Here is a 22,981-nt window from a genome sequence, read left to right as displayed (position 1 = left end):
TCTTCTCTCCAATATATCCTCATAACTGCAGTTTCTCATCCATGGAACCATTTTTATTAACTGTTTCTGTACTTTCACTAGTGCATATGCATCCTTCCTATCAGGTGGCACCCAGAATTGTACACAACACTCCAGCTGAGGTCTAGCACGTATGTTGTGGTTCTGTTCGCCGAGCTGGGAATTTGTGTTGCAGACGTTTCGTCCCCTGTCTAGGTGACATCCTCAGTGCTTGGGAGCCTCCTGTGAAGCGCTTCTGTGATGTTTTCTCCGGCATTTATAGTGATTTGTATCTGCCGCTTCCGGTTGTCAGTTCCAGCTGTCCGCTGCAGTGGCCGGTATATTGGGTCCAGGTCGATGTGCTTATTGATTGAATCTGTGGATGAATGCCATGCCTCTAGGAATTCCCTGGCTGTTCTCTGTTTGGCTTGTCCTATAATAGTAGTGTTGTCCCAGTCGAACTCATGTTGCTTGTCATCTGAGTGTGTGGCTACTAAGGATAGCTGGTCGTGTCGTTTCGTGGCTAGTTGGTGTTCATGGATGCGAATTGTTAGCTGTCTTCCTGTTTGTCCTATGTAGTGTTTTGTGCAGTCCTTGCATGGGATTTTGTACACTACATTGGTTTTGCTCATGCTGGGTATCGGGTCCTTCATCCTGGTGAGTTGTTGTCCGAGAGTGGCTGTTGGTTTGTGTGCTGTTATGAGTCCTAGTGGTCGCAGTAGTCTGGCTGTCAGTTCAGAAATGTTTTTGATGTATGGTAGTGTGGCTAGTCCTTTGGGTTGCAGCATGTCCTCGTTCCGTTGTCTTTCCCTTAGGCGTCCGTTGGTGAAATTGCGCGGGTATCCGTTTTTGGCGAATACATTGTATAGGTGTTCTTCTTCCTCCTCTTTTTGCAGTTCTGGTGTACTGCAGTGTGTTGTGGCCCTTTTGAATAGTGTCTTGATGCAACTTCTTTTGTGTGTGTTGGGGTGGTTGCTTTCGTAGTTCAGGACTTGGTCTGTGTGTGTGGCTTTCCTGTATACCTTTGTGGTGAATTCTCCATTAGGTGTTCTCTGTACCATCACGTCTAGGAATGGGAGTTGGTTGTCCTTTTCTTCCTCTCTAGTGAATCGGATTCCTGTGAGTGTGGCATTGAAGATCCAGTGTGTGTTATCTATTTCTGTGTTTTTAATGATGGTACAGAGAACACCCGAGTTACAAATCTTCTCACAAACTTTGTCTAACATGTATCCTATACAAGTTCAATATCATGTCTTTGCTTCTGTACTCTACGTCCCTATTAACAAAGCTGGGGACACTCTATGCTTTACTAACTGATCTTACTACCTGTCTTGTCACCTTCAATGATCTGTGCACATATAAAGTCAGGTTGTTCTACTCCTTCACCCCCTTTAGTATTGTACCCCTTATTTTATATTGTCTGTCCATGTTCTTCCCACCAAAATACATCACCTTATCCTTCTCTGCACCGAACTTCATCTACCACCTATCTGCCAAACCATCAAGTTATTTATATCCTTTTAAAATTCTACACTGTCAACTAACAGCTAACAATGCTTCCACATATCATCCACAAACATCCAGATCACTCATGTGTGTCAGGGAAAGGAAGCGTCCCTGAACCAAACCCTGGGGAACTCCCACCACAAATTTTCCACCAGCCCAAAAAAAATCCATTAACCACTATGACTAGGATGGTAGGTGCCTGGAACACGTTGCCAGCACAGGTAGTAGAGGCAGGCACTGTAGATTCATTTAAGATGCATCTGGTCAGATGCACGAGTAGGTGGGGAGCAGAGGGATACAGATGCTTCGGAATTGGGTGACAGGTTTGGACAGTGGATTTGGGTCAGTTCAGGCTTGGAGGGCTGAAGGGCCTGTTCCTGGTTGTAAATTTTCTTTGTGTTTTTGTTCTATTTGTACTCAGTCTTGTGACTCAGCTAATTCTGTATCCATTTGATACAAGCAATCTGCTGGAAGTCACAGGAGAAGAACTTTCCAGCTCTTGTGCTCTACCAGTGACAATAAAAAAAATCATCTAATGTATGTAACGAGGTCAGCCAGGTGGACCTCATAGATTACGAGATCACTGATTGGGCTGTTAGTCTGGTCCAGTTAGGGAGCCCTGGCTGACAGATATAAATAGGAGGGTCAGAAGTTCGTGTTCATTCTGAGTGCTGGCTCTGGGGAAGCTGGATCAGTGTTGAGGACTTGCTACATGGACATAAAGGGTGAGTTGGCATCAGGATACTGGGCTCTGAGGAGTTATTTCAGTGGCGACAAGAGAAAAGCATGCTCCTGAAGTAATTTGCTCGCAATAGTCATCTTTGAGTTGGGGTAAATACTTTTGGCATCCTGTTTGGAAAGCTTGACTCATTCAATCCTGTTGTTGAAGACTGGGCCCAGTGTGTGAAAAGAATGAGTTGTTTTTCGGGCAAATGACTTTGGGGCAGATGAAAGGCAATGATTAATTCTCCTGACAGCTTATGGACCCGTAGCTTTCTCAGTTATTAGGAGCCTAACTTTCTCTGAGGCACCAGATACTAAAGCCTTTCAAGAGTTGTCCAATTTAGTTAAATAGTATTATGACCCCAAGCCTTCTCCGATTCTGAGATGCTACCAATTTTACTTGACAATTTGAGAATCGAGGAATACACATTGGGAGTTTTGATGAGTGTAAGAGGATTGGCAGGAGTATGAGACTTTGGTTTAACCCTTTCTTAGTTGCTAAGAGACCATGTGGCATGTGGGGTTAACGATGCAAACATACGTAAGTGCCTCCAGCTGAAGCCAAAGTGCATTTCAAACAAACACTACATCTGGCTTTGTCATTGGAAAATGTAGTCAAGATTAGAGTGGTGCTGAAAAAGCACAGCAGGTCAGGCAGCATCCAAGGAGCAGGAAAATCAACATTTCGGACAAAAGCCCTTAATCAGGAATGCCCAAAACATTGATTTTCCTGCTCCTCGGATGCTGCCTGACCTGCTGTGCTTTTCCAGCACCACTCTAATCTTGACTCTAATCTCCAGCATCTGCAGTACCCACCTCCACCATTGGAAAATGCAGCAAAGTGAAGCACATGAGTTGCAGGATATTCTGATGGAAGTGGACACCCTCACCAATCTGGGGTGAGTTGGCTTCTGGACAGGGAAAGAGTTCAGCATGAGAGGTGAAAATTGATGGTTATGCTAAACTATAGCTTTGCAATAAAACCCTTGTAGATCTCTAAGTCTTCCAACAAAAACAAAAATTGCTGGAGAAACTCAGCAGGTCTGGCAGCATCTGTGGAAGGAAATCAGAGTTAACATTTCGGGTCCGGTGACCCTTCTTCAGAATTGTATTTTGCTGCCTATTTCAATATTTTGCTCTCAAAGCAAAAAAAACATACCCTCGATTCCCTCCTCTGGAATACAGTTGAAACCAGACGTCATAAAGATGTTGCTTGAACCGTTGTGGGTCAGTTGATGTGAGATTTTTACTGGCAAGGTATTGATGAGTTAACTGAAAAGAGGATAATTATCAGAATTATTGTCAACATATTGGATGTCACAATCACTGCTCAGCTTAATTCACTGTTATTAAGGTCTTCTAACTTCATTGCAACTCAGACACAAGAGAGGGTATGGGGGCTATCTTTAAGCTAAATCAAGAACACAGAAGCCTTTGTCAGGAATAGATAAGACCTGTTCTGATTGTACAGGATTTTGGTGACACTACATCTGGAGTAAGTGTATAAGATTCTGGTCTCCTCTCCTCGGAAAGGATAGATTGTGTTGAAGGTGTCACAAAAAAGGGTTCACCAAATTAGTCACTGGGATCAGGGTGTTGTCCTATGATAAGGGGTGGAGCAAACTGACTATGTTCTCTGGGATTAAAAATAACAACAGGTCATCTGATTGAAAGGTACAAGGTTCTGAAGAAGCTTTAGGATAGTTGCTGGGAGGCATTTTACTCTGGAGGGGGATTTTGGAGTCTCTATTGCTGAATACATTGTAGCCTGGGTTAGACAGACCTTCAGTCTCTGAGGAGATCGAGGGATATAAGGAAAGGGTAGTTTAGTGGAGTTGAAGCATATTCAATATCATATTGAATGATGCAACAGGCTCAATGGGCTGAATGGTCTACTCCTGTTCCTATTTCTTGTCTTGAATAATGCTCTATGTGAAACAGGCATCCGATCGCATTAGCTTCCTGCCGTGTGGGTCAGAGTAACATTCACTGCTCCCCCTGCCAGTCAATCATTAAAAGGTCATTGAACTTCAAAGTCCTGGTTATGAGAAAATGGACAAGCTTGGGTTGTTGTGTTTAACCAGCAAAAAAAGCTCCAAAATAAACTAACTTTAACATTATTCAAATGGTGCTTCCACACAGTGTCAGGTTAGGGAAGTGATCACAGCAAGAACTGTCAAAGAATTAAAAACAGAAACTCTGATAATTGTTTGGTCAGGAAGGTGAGTGAAGTTGCTAAGTACTGAAACACAAACACACAACACAGATAGCACCCTTGAAAATGCTAGGACACTAGACTTGTGAAACCAAAGAATGTGACTAAAAAGAAACCCAAGTTGTAGTGCTATATAAACATTCTGGAGTTCATATGATTAGTTTTGGCAACATGGAGAGACTTGGCAGATTTTGCTTCAGGAAATTAAGTTGGATGTAGTCCATGACGAGACACATTGTGCATAGCTTGTGAAAGCAGGAATTGGCAAAAGTTCTGAAGTTTACATCCCGGAATTACTCCTTCGACAAGCAGTGATTCCATTCGTGACTAAAGTCTGGAATTTTCATCTTTTTCACCTGATGGGAAGAGATTGAAGTCCCTTACAGCTAGAGGTCACCCACTTGTAAGCTTCATTGTTCCTCAAGCAGTATGTAACATGGGCCCATTGATATCCCTTGGTTGCAAAGTTCTCATAACAATTTTCACAACAGTTGTCAGCCCTGGTTTGCTTGGTAGACCCCTTATGTAATGAGTCAGAAGGTTGTACATTCTTTACCAATCCAAAGACTTCATCATTCAGGTTGATACTCCCATTGCAATACTGAGATAGTATTACACTGTCAGAGATGTTGTATGATGGATGAGATGGTAAATGATTCAAAGTTACACGAATAGACCCTGGGCCTATTTTCAGAGAGGAGCTATCCCCAGTGCCCTGCTGAATATTTCTCTCTCAATCAATATAACTAAAACAGGTGATCTAATCAATATCACATTGCTGTTTATGGGAGTTTGTTGCATGCAAACTGGCTGCTGCAATTCTTACAATACAACAGTCACTTACTTTAAAAGGAATATACTTTGTGCAATTCTGATCTCCCTGTTATAGGGAGGATGTTGAGAAACTTGAAAGGGTTGAGAATAGATCTACAAGGATGTTGCCAGTGTGGGAGCGTTTGAGCTATAGGGAGAGGCTGAACAGACTGGGGCTATTTTCTCTGGAACATCAGAGACTGAGGGGTGACCTTATAGAGGTTTAAACTTCATGAGGGGCCATGGATAAGGCAAATAAACAAGGTCTTTTCGCAGGGTGGGAGAGTCCAAAACTAGAGGGCATAGGATTAAGATGAAAAGGGAAAGATTTAAAAGGAACCTAAAGGCAACTTTTTCGTGCAGAGTGGAAAATGACTAATCCCTTTCAAAACTCATGGTAGAATTGGATATTAAGATCCCAAATGTCTGAGGCTTATGGTTTTATCATGCAGTGATGCAGAATATGTCAATCCTTTGACAGATTATTGGCAGCTCCAAAGGGGTTACTATAATGGACTACTGACAAGGGGTACTGCTGGGACCCAGAACCCGGTATATCTATATTTTCTACAACATTCTAAGTTGTCCCTAACCTTCTGGACAGCAATGATCACCCTTTTGGTTTATACTGCCTTCATGTGACTGCTCAAGATTGTTTTAAACATAATAAGGCTTGTTTTGCTTTTTCTTGACACAACAGAACCTTCTGGAAATTCACATTTCAGCATCAACTGATTTCACCACGCACTCCCCTCAGAAAAATCTAATACTAAAATGAAAGACCCAGCTGGATTAAGTAAATGAACCAAAACCAAAGGAAATGATTGTTCATAAGCCTCCCCTGGCGTAATACTGAAGATCTTGGCCATAAAAATACTGATCAGGCCAAAATTTACACTGGGGAAATAGCACAGGTGCTCGAGAGTTACATAAAAATAAAACAAAGAACTGTGGATGTTGGAGATCTCAAATAAAAACAGGAACATCAACAGTTTCTCCAGCAATTTCTCTTTTTGCACCGAGAGTTACATGATGGGCTTAGCATGAAATTGATGGGCTGAATTGCCTCCTTCTGTCCAGTAATGAAGCTGTAATTACGCCACATGCATCGTAAAGCTACAATCTCATAAAATCATACAATACAGCAGGATGCTATTCTGCACCTCAAAGTACGTCTCATCAATTAGATCCACGCTCCTGATCTTTCCCTGTAGTTTTGCAATTATTTTCCTTTCAAGTATTTATCTAACTTGCTTGGAAAGCTTCCCATCTGATTCTCTTCCACTGTCCTTTCAGGTGGTTCCCTCTGATAATAACAACCCAGTGTATACATTTGTTATCTCTCATGTCATTTCTCGTTGTGTTAAACCTGCATCGTTATTAAATTTTCTAGAATTACATTTGGTCCATGCTTTTTCCTTTCTTTTATCCACCATACCCCTAACCCCCAAAAGTTATGTTTCAACTTTCTCCCCAGAAACACTGCTGTTGTATGTAGGAAATTTGGAATATCCAGGCAACTTTCAAAACAGCTAAATAAAGCAAAAAGGCCATTATCAGTCTTTGGCCCAATAATTAGATTAATAAGCAAAAGAATATCACTGTCCTCAGGTACTTGTACATATTTCAGGATGACTACGCTCCTTTGAACGATGAACACATTGCTCCAAATTCCAACCAAATCTTGGATTTTTCCACATCTAACCTCAATTGCTCTGACTTGTGTCTTTACTTTGCATTTTCCCAGCTCTTCACCCCACCTGTAGTGGCTGTGTCTTCAGTCCTACCCAAGTTGTCACACCCTTTGACCTCTTTCAAGGTGCTTTTTAAAACCTAACATTCTAATCAAGATTTTGAGGATTCCTTCAAACATAAAATCCATTTTCATTTATGTCCCGATGAAGCCTCCTGAAACATGTTTCCACATGGAATCAATCTTCCGACTAAATTCAGGGATCAGCGACTCTGCAAGATGAGAACCATGGTACTATCGTACCAATGCAACATATTATTCTTCAGCTAAAGTTGACTCTTTGATGCTACAAAGTCAAATTCATGAAAAGCAAACAAACAGTCATTGATAGTACCGAACTTGAGTATTGCTGAAAAACAAGACTTTCTTTTCAAATCGTTCCATTGTGCATTCATTAGGACAGTCACGAGAATACTAGAGTAGAGGGGAACAACATTTGCTGAAACAGCCTGTTAATTGGTTAGCAATTGTACTGCGATTGGTACAGGCGATCCCAGGGAGAATGCATTGGTTATATGATTGTTTAAATTTAAACTAAACTTGGCAGGTAACTGGTGGTCATCACCTATGAACCTATGAAGAGTCACCAGACTCAAAACATTAAGTCTACTTTCTTCCCACAGATGTTACCAGACCTGCTGAATTTCTGCTTTTGTTTCAGATCCCCAGCATTGGCAGTTGTTTTGTTTTATTTTGGTACATAATTGTTGCTCTACTCACATGGTGAATGTCCTGATGAAATGCAAAATGAAAATTTTTGACTAAGTGTGTCTTTTGTCAATGGTAACAAATTTCTACCTGGGTAAGAGGTTGCAGATATTCTGCCTCTGGCAGTGCATGTTCCTGAAAAGATCTTTTACTTCACTGACAAGAAAATCCAAATGTGAGCCAAAGTGTGAGGTGTGTTGAATGCACTATTGACACCATTCAAGTCACTGGAGTCTTTGTAAATACAATTGACAGCTTCTACTACAGTAATGCTTATGGCTTTTAGAAATCCGATGCTTTCTCAAGTCCATTGGCTGATATCACCCACCTGCATGACTTTTGTTTCAAGAACTGCGTCCAGAAAGCGATTGTTTTCAGCCCTTTCTTCTGGGGTTACCACCTCAGCAATTCCAGTGGACATTTCATAGTTGTCCAAGAGGGAAATGAAGGCTATTTAAATGAATGATTAAATATTAAATTATGCAACCACAGTGAATTACAAAAAAAAAATTTGAACGGTCTTCAAAATTTATATACTGTCGCATTTCTCTGGGACTGCTTAAAGTAAGTTGAGTGATTAAAAAAAAATGTTAAAAACACGAATGTTATACTATATATTACACTATGCATTATTCTGCTAAAGTAGAGCAAATGGTCTGTCCCTTAATAACAGAAGGTCAATAAAAGGTTAAATGTTGTTGGTGGGCAGCTAACAGCCCTACATACAATCCCAAATCAGAACTAGGCATAAAGCAGAAAGAATACAATGAACAGAACACACCAGATCTACAGAATAAGATTCAATTATCATACTGAATAGACTTGAATTCCTGTAGTCAGCAGGGTCAGTGACTAAATATGATGTAACAGACTTCAGAACGTACCAGCAAAGGTTTTAATTGAGCGCAAACGTTCTTCATTTACATAGGAGAACAGTGGCCTACGAGCATTGTCCTTTGCATTGTTACTTCCTGCAGGGACATACCCTGCTTTACCCTGCAGAGAAACAGAGACTCCAATTACCACTAACAACACCATAATGATTACTCAATACAGACAATCCTCACTTAAAGTTGTAACTGTATTTTTAAAAAATCACAACGCTAAGTGAAACAGCAATGAGTGTATCATAAGTTCCTATACAGAGATCAATATTGAGCCAGAAGTGGGTTCCTTCAGACACTTTCTTACTCAGAAAAGTCAACCTAAGGGTACATTCCTGGCTGAGTTACAAAGCAAAATAGATCACTGTGCAGTATTTCTGTTATATTCAAACTAAAATTGAGTAACACATCAGTCTTGATGGGTTATGCATCTTACCCACAGCACTCCTGAAACTCACCTCTGTTTGTCTCACTCTGTCGCTGCCTCATGTTTAAAGTGATTACAAACTCTGAGTAGTACAAACTTACTCCCTTTGATCTATCTGTCCATCTCCTTGCCCACCTGCTTCTTTTCCTCCTTTACAATCAGGTCCTGACATCGGATGACTCAGACACATGACGAAGCAAAATGCAACAGTGCACGATGCACATGACACGACGTTAACCCAAAAATACTAATGTCATTTGAAGAAATAAGTCTTTAAAATAAACCATGCAAATGAAATAACAATACCTGGGACAGTGTAAAAGAAAAATTCTAGTTAAAAAAAGGATTACATGTTTCCCCTGCTATCCGAAAGTTGAACATTCCTATGAAACCTGGCATCAGCTGAAATGGCGTAAAACGAAACTGCAATTAGTTTCTTCATAAAAGCTAAAATCCTCTTCGGATTTCTTTCAGTTAGCAATAACAGGTACTAATGCAGGTCTTTTGTAAATGTTAAGTGGCATAAAGCAAACTTTTTAAAAGCCAGGGATACCTGCATCTATACTGCACCTTCAACTTCACCTCCAAGTCTATAGACACTCTAATTTGGCACTATGTCATCTTCCTTCGCTGGTCAAAATCCTGGAACTCTGGATCTACCGACACCACGTGAACTACAGAGGTTCAAGAAGGCTGCTCACTACCATCTTCTTCAAGGCAATTATGGATGGGCAATAAATGGTGGCTTCCAAAAAATGGTCACTTCTTATGAATTAACATGTAGGCTAGCATTTATTGTATTAAACAAAACGCTCTGTATAATTCCCTATAAAACCAACACTGTCCAATACTATTCTCCTAAGACAACCCAATACAGCACCAGACAACCTTTCAAGCATATTTCTAAAGCTGGTAATATGAAGATACTGACCTGTACAGAAATCTGATAGTCTTTTCCAGGCACCAGTCGGTTTTCGTCTGCTTTCCATAGCTCATTCAGGATGCTGGAAAGCTCCTGGTTCATTACCATTCTGAAAGGAAGAAAACAGCAAAATCTGAAAAACCCTACTTGATCAGGGCTGGGGGAAATCTTTCTTTGGTGCTAGTCGGAGCGTTCAACTCTAGCCCTTCCAGAAACAACCGAACAGTGAGACTTGTACTACAATTAAACTCAGGATATCTACAGCCAATGAAGTGCCTTTTGAAATTATAATTACTTGCAATGTAGGCAAGCAAAATTACAAGTCAGTAACTAATTACAGAGGGAAGTAATAGAGTACAGAAACCATTCCAAATGCAAGGCAGGCCGGTCAAAACATCGGTTTTATGGATACAGTGTCATCCCGAGGGAGCGAAAGACATCTCTGGCCAAAACTCAATTCTTTCTTGGTACATAATCATTGGGACAATTTTGTCATGTATTGAGAATCCTTCACTTCATTCAATTCCAGACTCTAACCCTGCTACCCAATTTTTTCCCCAATTCCCACAGCGATTCTTGAGATTCTGTCCAACGCTGGGCTCTGAAGTGGGTTGAGGTGGGGGAGTGGTTTTGGCTGCTGGAGTCATATTCGGGAAGTTCTGCCCTGAATAAAAGACACTGGAGGAGACTGTTCAGCTCATTGGCTAATCAGGTCCTTCTTTAGGATTCTTGCACTCTATTTGAAGTTCTCATGGCTATTTATTAGGAACCTCTTCACTTGGAATATTTGAACAAAGCTGTGGGTTACTGAAATGAGTAAGGCCAATTCCTGTGGGGCCGAAAGATTTGTTCCTTAAACTGATCATTTCCCAACCAGGGATGGGTAAAAAAAAATCAGACTGGATTGTCAACATCCTGAGAACAATTTTCTTTTTAAGAAAAAATCCAATTACCCTAACTTGTGATTTGGTTCTTAGATTTCTACTCCAGGCTCCACTTGGAAATTATCACAGTTACTTTCAACAGCTTAAAAGAACATGAATCAAACCACATGAAAAATCATCATCTGTTCACCAATTTCTGCTCATCCCTAGTCTGACCCTAATGGTTTTACTTGTTCATCCCAGAATCCATGTATTTCCTGAATCAACTACAGAATGGGAAAAATATTCCAAAGCTTCTGAACTCAGGAATGTTCTTTATGTCGCAGAGTATTGAAGGAGGTGCCATAAATATTGTGGGTGTATTGATGGCTACCATGCAAAGTTGGATAAATTCTGGAAATAAGGAAATGTAACCCTACTACTTAAGAGGGGAAGGAGAGAAAAATTACAGACCTGCTATTTTCACATCAGTAGCAGTGAAAATGCTAGAATACATTAAAAAAGGATGGGACAACTGCGAGCTAACAGAAATTGCTGGAGAAAGTCAGCAGGTCTTGCAGCATTTATGAAGGGACAGCAGAGTTAATGTTTTGGGTCAAGTGAAGGAAGACCCGAAACATTGACTCTGCTTTCTCTTCACAGATGCAGCAAGACCTGCTGAGTTTCTCCAGCAATTTTTGTTTTGGTTTTGACTTCCAGCATCCACGATTTTCTTTTGGATGCTAAGAAAATCTGATTGAGCAGGATCAACATGGATCTGATTAGATTAGATTCTCTACAGTATGGAAACAGGCCCTTCGGCCCAACAAGTCCACTTCGACCCTCCGAAGAGTAACCCACTCAGACCCATTCCCCTACCCTGTATTTACCCCTAACTAATGCACCTAACACTATGGGCAAGTTAGCATGGCCAATTCACCTGACCTGCACATCTTTGGACTATGGGAGGAAACCGGAGCACCCGGAGGAAACCCACGCAGACATGGAGAGAATGTGCAAACTCCACACAAAGAGTCGCCCGAGGCTGGAATCAAACTCGGGTCCCTGGTGCTGTGAGGCAGCAGTGCTAACCACTGAGCCACCGTGCCACCCCATTTATGAAAGGAAAGTCAGGCTTGACAAACTTAGAGGTTTTTTTTGAGGATAATACCTGTAGCATAGATAAAGGAAGACCAGTGGATATAGCATATTTGGATTTTAACTGCCCAATCCTACCACTAAGTGTCCTCCTTTATTATAGATTCAAAAATTCCTCTGTAACTAATAACTAATAACTGATAACAGGTGCTTCCTCTCCCTCCATTCTTGGAGAAAGTGGAGACTGCAGATGCTGGAGATCAGAGTCCAAGTTGTGTGCTGGAAATGCACAGCAGATCAGGCAGCATCCGAGGAGCAGGAGAATCGACGTTTCGAGGATAAGCCCTGATGAAGGCCACACTCTTCGACTCTCCCTCCATACCTGAATAGTGGGGTTATATTCGCCACCTACAAAACTGCAGTTAGCAGAACTTTGAAAGACTACCAACAATGAACCTAATGCTTTCCGTTTTAACACTCCGTGACTGATCACCAAGTCCAGAACACCTGACCACCTTAAGTCCCATTAATTTCTTTCTTGTTATTTTAAAACCTAATATTAATACCTTGAAGTTTTTTTGCTTGATTGACTGTCAATTATTTCTGGGAGGGTTTTGGTATTTTTCTCCATGAAACTATACATGGCAGTACTTCCACCTACAAGTTCTCCTCCAATTCAATCCAATCCATTCTGACTTTGAACTACATTGCTGTTCTGTCATTGTCTCTGGTTAAAGATATTGTAACTTCCCTCACTAATAGCACTGTGAGGGTACCTATGCCGAATGGACAGCAGAGGTTGAAGAAGATAGCTCACTATCACCTTCTCCAGGACAATTTAGGAGACAGAATAAATACTAACCTAACCAGCAATGCTCACATCCCTGTGAACGATTGAAAAAAAAACTTGACAGCTGAAGGACAATCAAATCTGACAGTCGTCTATTAGACTGGTTGAGCTATTAATAGGTGAAACAGACTAATTGGATCAGACTACACTGGAGAACTACACTGGTGCAATTGGGAAGGGGAATTGAAAGGGGAAACATCCTTGCAGAATCCATCTTGTCAAGTCCCCTCAGGATCTCAGATGTGTCAATAAAATAATCTTTAACTCATCTAAACTGCAGCGATCGTAGACCCAATTTGTCCAACGTTTCCTCAAAGGTCTTACCCACCCCCAATTCCAGCTATCAGTTAAATGAACCTTCCCTTCATACATGTACACCCTTTTTCACATTAACAAATCTTCAGATACTTGCAAACGTCCATGTCATTATCAGTCTTAAAGTTGCAGCATTTTAAATTACATGGCACTCAAAATTGTGTTGTGATGAAGGTTGGTTTGAGATTTCATTTTTAAAAAAATGCTATTCTAGTCAAGAGGAAGTCATTAATTACTCAAAACAGGGATGGGGTCAATCATAAGCACTCCCACCACAAAGTACGCAACATCAGGAGAACCTTCAATGCAATCTTTAGAAAAATGCTGTTGAGGCAGCTTGCAGTAAGCCAAATCAAAGCAGAAACTGTAGGCTGTTTGCAAATTCAATACATTTAAAATAGCTGCACAGAAGAGCAGCTATTGAAAAAAAACCAAAGTGGAGAGCAGTAAACAGTGGGCTGACTTAGGCATTGTCGGATGATGGATATCGGGGAACATTTGCAGACCAGATAAGCTACAGCGGGTGTGAGAGGACAGACAAGATGAACATTCCGTGACAGCTGATCTCACGGCAGAGTATCTGCCAGCAACAGTTGCTCTGAGAAAAGAATGTGTTTGATTTTGATATGAAGTCAAGGATGTGTTTGAATTACTGAATAAATAGAATTTATACTGCTCTATACATAGCCAACAACATTCAGAGTCATTAATTTCAGCTGAAAGATCAATTATCGATGTGCATAGAGGTCCTTTGGAGTTTAATCCCCAGTAAATCTGTGATTACTGAAATAGACACTTTGAATGGGGATAGCAGTTACATTCAGTGGGTGTCCAAAGATTTGCATCACCAAGTGGACAAGACCCCAGATGTTCCATGTGAGGACAGTCACTCACAGGGTGTGCCTATCAGGAAATTGGGGGATCCTTACATACATATTCCCACCCGAACGACAGGGTAGAGGTTTCACATTGAGCACAGTCGTGAAATTGGGTTTATTGGATCGATTCTAGGATAAAAGAACAGACCAATGAGGTGAGGTTGATTGGAGCTGAGGGTCATTTATAAGTATTAGACCTGATCCTGAGTATTACTGACAGAGTCATCTTGTTGAAGCTTTTCATCTTACTGCATCAATGCAATTCACATGAATATCAGGAAGTTAACTGTCCCAGAGGGCAGTGGAGGCCCAGTCTCTGGATTCATTTAAGAAAGAGTTGGATAGAGCTCTCAAGGCTAGTGGAATCAAGGGTTATGGAGATAAGGCAGGAACAGGATATTGATTAAGGATGATCAGCCATGATCATATTGAATGGTGGTGCAGGCTCGAAGGGCAGAATGGCCTATTCCTGCACCTATTGTCTGTTGTCTATTGTCTAATCATCATTAACTGGTGCAATGCCCATGGAAACACTTCTACCAGTCTACTTGCCAACGAATAAGCACTTTTCCCTTAAATTGGCATTCTTCAGAATTGTCCTGAGGAGTACAAAATTAAAATCTTGTCAAATTGTGTCTTTTACCAGCAATATTTGCATTCTGTGCTAACAAATGACTATGCACATCCCAGATGTGATCTCACGAAAAGATAAAAAGCCAGAGAAGGTTTGATGTTAGGTGCTGGAAGGACGTCATCCCTGGCTGGGAAATTTGTAAATGGTTTTACAGCCTGAAAATAAGAGGCAGAACATTTATTTTGAGTTAATGAGGAAGGGTGTCTTCCTCACCTCTAACAGCACTGTGGATGTGACAGCATCACATTGGCTCTCGTGGTTCAAGAAAGTGGCACACTACAGCCCTCTGAAAGGGCAATTAGGGATCAGTAACAAATGCTAACTCAGATAACGACACTTTATTCTGCTAAAGACTAAATCGTTTACCCCATACATTCCTCGTGAATTTAAAATGTAATTTCTACTTACACAGCAACTTGCAGAATGATTCACACAGTTATCATGGCTTTACTTACTCTCCAGATTAAACTACTGGAAGATATTGTGATCAGCCAAGGACATTTCTCAGCCGCTTGTACTCCCTGTACACCCATGACTGTGCAGCCAAATTCTGAACAACCTCCATCTACAAGTTTGCTGATGACACTGCCGTAGTAGGAAGGATATCAAAACAATGATGAGTCAGAATCAGGAAGGAGAGAGAGGGCTTGGTGTCTTGGTGCAATGATAACAACCTTTCTCTCAATGTTGGCAAAACAAAAGAACTAATCATTGACTTCAGGAAGAAAGGAAGAGGTCATGCCCCCATCTACATTAACAAAACTGAGGTTGAAAGGGTGGAGTGTGTCAAGTTCCTCGGAGTGATGATAACCGATAATCTGTCCTGAACTTCCCACATAGATGCGATGGTCAAAAAGGCACAACAATGCTCTTCTTCCTCAGGAGGCTTAGAAAATTTTGGCATGTCCACAAGGACCCTCACCCCAACCTTTACAAATGCACCAGAGAGAACATTTTATCCAAATGCATAACTGCTTGGCATGGCAACTGTTCTGCCCAGGACCATAAGAAACTGCAGAAAGTTGTGTGCACAACCCAGATCATCATGGAAGCCAATCTCCCAACCATGGATTCCATTACAGTTCTTGTTGCTGCGGAAAGGCTACCAATATCAAAGTACCCTCCGACCTCGGTAATGCTATTTTCCTACCTCTTTCATTAAAAGCTTGAACATACATACTAATAGGTTCATGAACAGCTTCTTCTTACTGTTATTAGACTGCTGAATGGACTCTCTAATTTCACATGATTCTGAACTTAGTGTCATAAAGATGTACAGCATGGAAACAGACCCTTCGGTCCAACCCGTCCATGCCGACCAGATATCCCAACCCAATCTAGTCCTACCTGCCAGCACCTGGCCCATATCCCTCCAAACCCTTCCTATTCATATACCCATCCAAATGCCTTTTAAATGTTGCAATTGTACCAGCCTCCTTCACTTCCTCTGGCAGCTCATTCCATACACGTACCACCCTCTGCGTGAAAATGTTGCCCATTAGGTCTCTTTTATATCTTTCCCCTCTCTCCCTAAACCTATGCCCTCTAGTTTTGGACTCCCCGACCCCAGGTAAAAGACTTTGCCTATTTATCCTATCCAAGTCCCTCATAATTTTGTAAACCTCTATAAGGTCACCCCTCAGCCTCCGATGCTCCAGGGAAAAGAGCTCCAGCCTGTTCAGCCTTTCCCTGTAGCTCAAACCGTCCAACCCTGGCAACATCCTTGTAAATCTTTTCTGAACCCTTTCAAGTTTCACAACATTTATCTTGCTAATGTTGATGTCACTTTATCCATCTCCTGTGCCGTTGTAACCTTGTATGCTTCACTCTATGTCCTTGTTTACTATGATCTGCCTGTACTCCTTGCAAAGTAAAGCTTTTCACTGTGCTTAGGTACATGTGACTACAATAATTCAAACAAAATATAGCTTTCACATACCCTCGAGTGACAGAATGAGTGTGATGAATTAGTCTTGAAAGTTACTTAGGTGACAGTACCAATTGGGAGTCCAGCTAAGAGAGTCTGAAAGGGCCGAAGAGTCTGCCAGTTCCTGAAGCAGGCTGGGCCAAAAGCCTGTCTGGGTGCTCAGACTCTAGCACTGCATTTAAAAGATCGAAATATAAAACATCCTTCCCACGCATTCTCCCTCACCTCTACCTAACAAATTAAGTGTAGCATTTTGATACAACTGAGTAGTTTGTTATGCCATTTCAGAGAGCAGTTAAACTCACTAATATTTGCTGTGGATCTGAAGTCACATGTAAACCACATCAGATAAGGGCAAAAGATTTTTCTTCCTTAAAAATGTACTGTTGAACCAGATGGGTTTTTACAGCATCAACAGGATGCTCAGCATTAGACTAATTTTAAATTCCAGATTCATTAAGTGTTTCATATTTCATCATCTGTCAGTGATGGGATTTCAACCCATTCCCCAAAACATTAACCTACGTGTTAAGGTTTAGCTCAGTTAGCTGGATGGTTGGTTTACAAAGCAGTGTAATGCCAACAGTATGGGTTCAATTCCATCACCAATTTGAAGTTACCATGAAGGACTCTCCTCCTCAACCTCTTCCCTCACCTGAGGTCTGATGGCCCTCAGATTAAATCACCAGCAGTCGCTACTCTCTAATGAGAGAGAGCAGCCCCTATGGTCTGGTAAAGACTACGGCAACACAACCTACATATGACTCCAAGTCCATCATTTTAAGTGTAGTAATATTGCTGGTCTAAATAATAGAGGGTCAACCGATGTTCGAGGAACCAGGGTTCAAACTGCACCATTGTAGCTGATGGAAATTAAGTTCAATTAAATCTGAAATTGAAAGACAATCTTAGTTATCTGGAGTTTTATGTTGGCCAGGCTAGATAAGGACATCAGTATCTTCCATAAAGAGCATTAGTGAGTCAGATAGGTTTTTATGGCATGCAAGTCCATAATGTTGTCTACTCTTAACTGTGCTCCAAAATGTTCTAGCAAGCCACTGAATTCAAGGGAAATTAGGGAGGGACAATAAATGCCAGCCTTGCCAGCGACACCTACACCTCATGAGAAAATTTTAAAAATTAAGTGTTGCCTTTTGTCATTGCGCAACATTTCCCTAAGTTACAGACCCAGGAAGCAAAAGGACCAGCCGTTCAAAAATAGATTGTCCAAAAATCTATAGGGCATGTGGATAAGCCAATCAGCTTCCCTGCCTGGTCTCTCAGTCAGGCGTGGTGGTCTTCCAGCAGCCCACGGCAGACTTTTGGATCAGCATGGCCTCAGCGTGGACTTCTGGTCTCAAGATGATTCTAGAGCAGTGTCCCAGCTTCGAAAACCTCGAGCTGAAGCCTGCATGGTCTGGAGTCATGGGTGGGGGCGGACTGGAGGGTAGGTGCCAGCATGAACTGGGTTAGGACAGTTGTTCTGAACTTTTTATTTCTCTACTTTCTAAGTTATTCCTGCTATCTGTAATGCTGGACATTTTATTTCCTTATTTTGTAATGTTTTACCTTAGAACTTGTACTGAAAAATCTGTGTACCTAGGTGCCTTTGTATTTAAGATGGTGACCTAAGTGGCAGCTTATAAACTTTTCACTATACTCATCATGTGACAATAAAGCTAATTGAGATGTCTGTAAAATGTAAACTTCATTTTACAAGAACGGCTTTAGGGCTCAGAGACTCCACTTACAAGGACTAATTGACAGAACTTTGCTTTTTTTTCAGGAAGTGAAAACTGAGAAGAGGATAGTTCAAAATCATGAAAGGGCTGGACAGAGTAAAGAGAGGAGAAATTGTTCTCAGTGGTCAGAAGAGTCAACAACCACATGACAAATGATTTAATACGAATGGTAAAAGAAAGGAATGTGAGATGAGGAAAAACTTTCTTTAAAAACTCAGCAAGTGGTTAGGATCTGGATTGTGCCGGAGTGTGTGATGGTGCCTGGTCAACAGATAATTTAATAGATAGTTGGATAACTAACTTAAAAGAATAAATTTTGCAGATTTATAGAGAAAAGGCATGGGCGAGGGACTGGCTGAGTTGATATTGTATACAGCCAGCACAGACACATGGAATTGAATGGCCTCATTCTGTACTCAGACATAATCTGCTGTAATTTCATGTAATTATGGTACCTCCCAAAGCACATGCCAATTTCATAATTTGTGCATAAAAACAGTTGTATCTCACACAAAGAAAGCAAATGTGTTCCTGGGAGAATCCAACTAAGAAGTCATCTGAGGTTAGTGAAGTTTGCTTGATTCACATGAGGAAAGAGTCATAATAACAGGCCAGGTATCAAAAACAGTTCTCAGCTTCACAAAATCCAGCACTGCTAACGTACCCCTGGCTGTTCACCAAAAAAATGGCAAAAAAAGAACTAAGTGTGACGTTTCGTGGTTACATGAAAATGCACTAAATTAGATAGAAAAGAAGCAAATCGACAAGGTACTCAAAATAGCTAGCCCAAAGGACATGAACATTAATTGGCCAGATGTTCAGAAAATACAAGAAAAATGCTTTCAATATTTGAAAGTATTTAGAATAGAAATTTCTTGTCACGTGTACTTCTACATGAAAAGTACAGTGAAGTTTCATAAGTTGCCCCACAGTGCCTACATCAACAATAGAAGTCACACAATAATAATAATGAAATAAAATTAAGACAAAATACACCACAGTTCAGCTCACAGCTCCTAGGCTTGGGGAAAGACGATTTAAGAAGGATGGAATACCCTGAAGATGCAGCTGGGATGAGACTACCATTGCTTGATGAGAATGCCACGCCGGCACCAGACTGCTGTGCTGGGTTACTGGAACACTGGGCTGAATGCCTCCACCAAGGAAGACTGCTGTGCTAGGCTGAGATCGCCACTCCTGAAGGAGACCGCCTGCCAGGCTACTGGATTACTTGGAAGATGAATCAGTCTTCCACATGGGGACGAGACCTCCACACCAGGGCAAAACCGCTACATCGGAACAAGACCACGCACAGGAGCCACCACGCTGGGCTGAGACTTCCATTTCTCCTCCGTCAGACACCTGGGCCTAGCTGTAGACCTGGAGCCTCAGCCTAGCCTGCAAGGCTAGGCTAGTGGAGTCAGCCCAGGGCCTGCTCCTCACTCACGGGGAAACTCCAGGCTGGGATGGAGTCTTGTCCGGCTAGTCAAGGCGTTACTGCCAAATGCCTCCTCCCTTATCTATCACTCCAGGATTAAAAATTTGCAAAAAGAAAACAAAGAAAAAAAAAGGAGCAAAAGTAAAATGAAGATAAGATAGAGAAAGACAGCCACGCACAGAGCCCTTGGCTCAGTCCCTGCACTACTGCCATCTTGGGAAGGTGCTTAAAATATTCCCAGTCGTTAACGGAAATGGTGTTGCATTCAATACTATTTCAACAATCTCAATATGCATGAATGGAGAGACAGCACGCTACGATTCCTCTAAAAGTCATCCAGACTTGAAACATTAGCTTTCTCTCTCTCCCTCTCTCTCTCTATGGATACTGTCTGACCCACTGTGGTCCCCAGCATTTGTTGTTTTCGGTCTAGATTCCAGCATTTGCAGTAATATGTCCCTATGATGTTCGGGGGACCCAGGTTCAAAATCCACCACAACAGATGATGGAATCTGAATTCAGTTTAAGAAAAAATCTGAATTAAGAATCTAATGATGACCATGAATCCATTGTCGATTGTCAAGAAAAACCCATCTGGGTTACTATTGTCCTTTAGGGAAGGAAACTGGTCTGTTCTTACCTGATCTGGCCCAACGTGTCACTCCAAACCCACAGCAGACTGGTGGATCCTTAACTGCCCTCTGGGCAATTAGAAATGGACAATATATGCTAGCCTAGCCAGAGACACCCATAACCCGTGAATGAATAAAACAATAGTCAGACAGTTCTCCTGGTTCTGACTTATCCCTTAATTAAATTAACTAAAGCAGAAATAAAAACAGAAAATGCTGAAGAAACTCTTAAGTCTTGCAGCATCTGTGGTAATAGGAATGGCATTAACATTTTCCTTTTATTTAACTAAAACAGCATATGCATTACACATTATTACAATTTGTGGGAGCTTGCTGTCCCCAATTGTGTTGTTGCATTTGCATATCATTGCAACTGAGACTATATTCAAGCAGTAGAGATGTCAAACAGTTCACCTAAACTATTTAAATCATTAAATTCAAAGTTAAATGCAGTCATTCTGCTTTAACAAGTCTCATGCAGGAACTATTTCTGCCACATCACTCTTCCTCAAGATCACTTTTTCATAACCAATCTGTTCCAAATAGCAAACGTATCTCAGAACTAAAAGACACAAGAAAATTGTAAGCAAAAAACATGCTGGCATTCACATCTGATGAACTTATTTTAAGAAAGGTTTTTCAATGGATGCTAGTCAAGGCAAATAGGCTTACGTTCGTCTTTGAAGTTTTATTTTGTCATCAAACTGAAAACTACTTTAGGTGCAAAAGCAGCTTTGATTTGACCAGTTTGCATTGTCCTCTGTACTCAGGAAGAATGTGGGCAGCGTCTGCAATACGTCCTGGTACATGTGGTGTAAGTTGGAAAGCCTGCACACTCTTGTTACTAATTCCTGTCCTCCCAAGTGCCTGGATTCCTGCTCCTTACAGATCCAGTTAGATATTTCCTTTACTACCCGGTTAGGGAAATTAAATGTGAGCAGCCTATGTTACACACAGTGGAGACATTCTTTTTACTCTGCTGAATGATTGAGCCTGATAGATGTCAGTTTACAGCAAATGCTCAGGACAGAACTGTTGCCTTTTAATGGTTTTTAGAAAATAACATGACACTTAGCAGAAATGATCCTGCTGAAAACAAGTTGTTTTGGTGATGTAAGTGGTGCAGCTGTTATTTGCTCTTCAAGGCATTAAACTGAGGGAATATCAAAGACTCCACAAACAGAAAACGTTATAACAGTTGGCAATCAAGCGGAAGGCTGCTAAAAATGAACTTGAGCTTCCTGTTTCAGTATAGCCTGTCTCCTGGCCACAAATTCAAAACAGATTTACAGCTCAATTCTTTTGTGGCTAGCCATTTAGGAGACAGGGAATGAGTTTATCTGGTCATCTCTCAGTGGAAGGGCACCACACTTTCTCATGTGGAGTTCACCTTGTAAGAGGTTGAGGCAGAGGTGCAATGTAATTTAGACTTCCAGCTAACTTAATCTGCTTCCGGTGACAGAGCGTTTATAACCGATGAAACATACTCGGGGGAAATAGTAACAAAACATAGAGGCAACATGAGGAAATGTTCAATTTTTACACAACGAATGGTTGTGAGCTAGGACGTGCTGCCTAAAAGGCAGGTAGGAACAGATTCAGTGCTAACTTTCAAAAGGGAATGGAATAAATGCTCAACGGGGGAGTATTAAAGTAGGTGACAGGAAAAGAACAGGTGAGGGGGATTAATTAGATCACTCTTTTAAAAAGACTATGTGAGCATGATGACTCAAATGGCACTATATGTGCTGTACCATACTATGTATAGGCATATTGTGGACAGCTACCCAGTTTGCACAGCATCTGCCAGCTGCTCCATAATAATGTTATATGACGACAGATGCAACTCAGATGTTGCTTATTTACAGAACATTCATTGCCAAATTCACCAAAAATGGCCGCGAGATGGGAAAAGACTCAGTGGAAACAGCAGTAAACACCAGCAACAGTTCCCCCTGCCAATCCTGCCTCCAAATTGGTATGATTTGTCCTGACAATTCACAAAGAGTGATTCAAAGACAGACTTCTCAAAACAACCCTTAGGAAACAGATCAGCACAATTCATACAGAGCAACACAGGAGAAAATGGATCACAGAGCAATGATAAAGTATAAAGAGAGGCAGTTAGGAGGTGGAGATGATTTTCATTAATTCCTTCACTGCAGAAAACATTGTCCATTAGCTAGCTTGGTCTTCAATAGTGCTTGATGTGAATTATGTAGAGCAAAGTGTGCATGACTATGAAAGTTTGCAGAGTAACATAGATAGTTTAAGAGAATGGGCAAAGGTCTGGCAGAGGGAGTACAATGTTAATAAATGTGAAGTTATCCGTTTCGGTAGGAATAACAGTAAAAAGGACTATGACTTGAATGGCAAGAAATTGCAGCAAGGTGTTGTGCAGAAGGACCTGGGTGCCCTTGTGCATAGATCACAGGAGGTCGGTCTGCGAGGTGCAGCAGGTAATTAAGAAGACAAATGGAATTTTGTCCTTCATTGCTAGAGGGATTGAGTTTAAAAGCCGGGAGATTATATTGCAGCTGTACAGTGCATTGGTGATGCCACGCCTGGAGTAGTGTGTGTAGGTTTGGTCTCCTTACTTGAGAAAGGATGTACTGGCACTAGAGGGAGTGCAGAGGAGATTCACTAGGTTGATTCA

The 22,981-nt window shown here is 41.3% G+C and overlaps 1 protein-coding gene across 1 annotated transcript in view; it reads right to left on the bottom strand.

Annotated features, from left to right (window-relative positions):
- The window catches only part of endouc (endonuclease, polyU-specific C), a 32,657-nt gene that overhangs the window by 5,363 nt on the left and 4,313 nt on the right, over window positions 1–22,981 (bottom strand). The window contains exons 2-5 of the mRNA XM_043709863.2: window positions 9,958–10,057; window positions 8,600–8,711; window positions 8,044–8,165; window positions 3,386–3,498 (exon numbers count right to left, since the gene is read on the bottom strand). Coding sequence (XP_043565798.1) covers window positions 3,386–3,498; window positions 8,044–8,165; window positions 8,600–8,711; window positions 9,958–10,057 — 447 coding nt within the window. The remainder of the gene's footprint in view (window positions 1–3,385; window positions 3,499–8,043; window positions 8,166–8,599; window positions 8,712–9,957; window positions 10,058–22,981) is intronic.

The sequence above is a fragment of the Chiloscyllium plagiosum genome, unplaced genomic scaffold (assembly GCF_037043375.1).
Source record: "Chiloscyllium plagiosum isolate Xiang-an unplaced genomic scaffold, Cpla_swu_hap1 HiC_scaffold_19, whole genome shotgun sequence".
In the NCBI taxonomy this organism is placed as follows: domain Eukaryota; kingdom Metazoa; phylum Chordata; class Chondrichthyes; order Orectolobiformes; family Hemiscylliidae; genus Chiloscyllium; species Chiloscyllium plagiosum.
The sequence above is the reverse complement of the archived record's forward strand: the minus strand, read 5'-3'. Positions and strand labels throughout refer to the sequence as shown.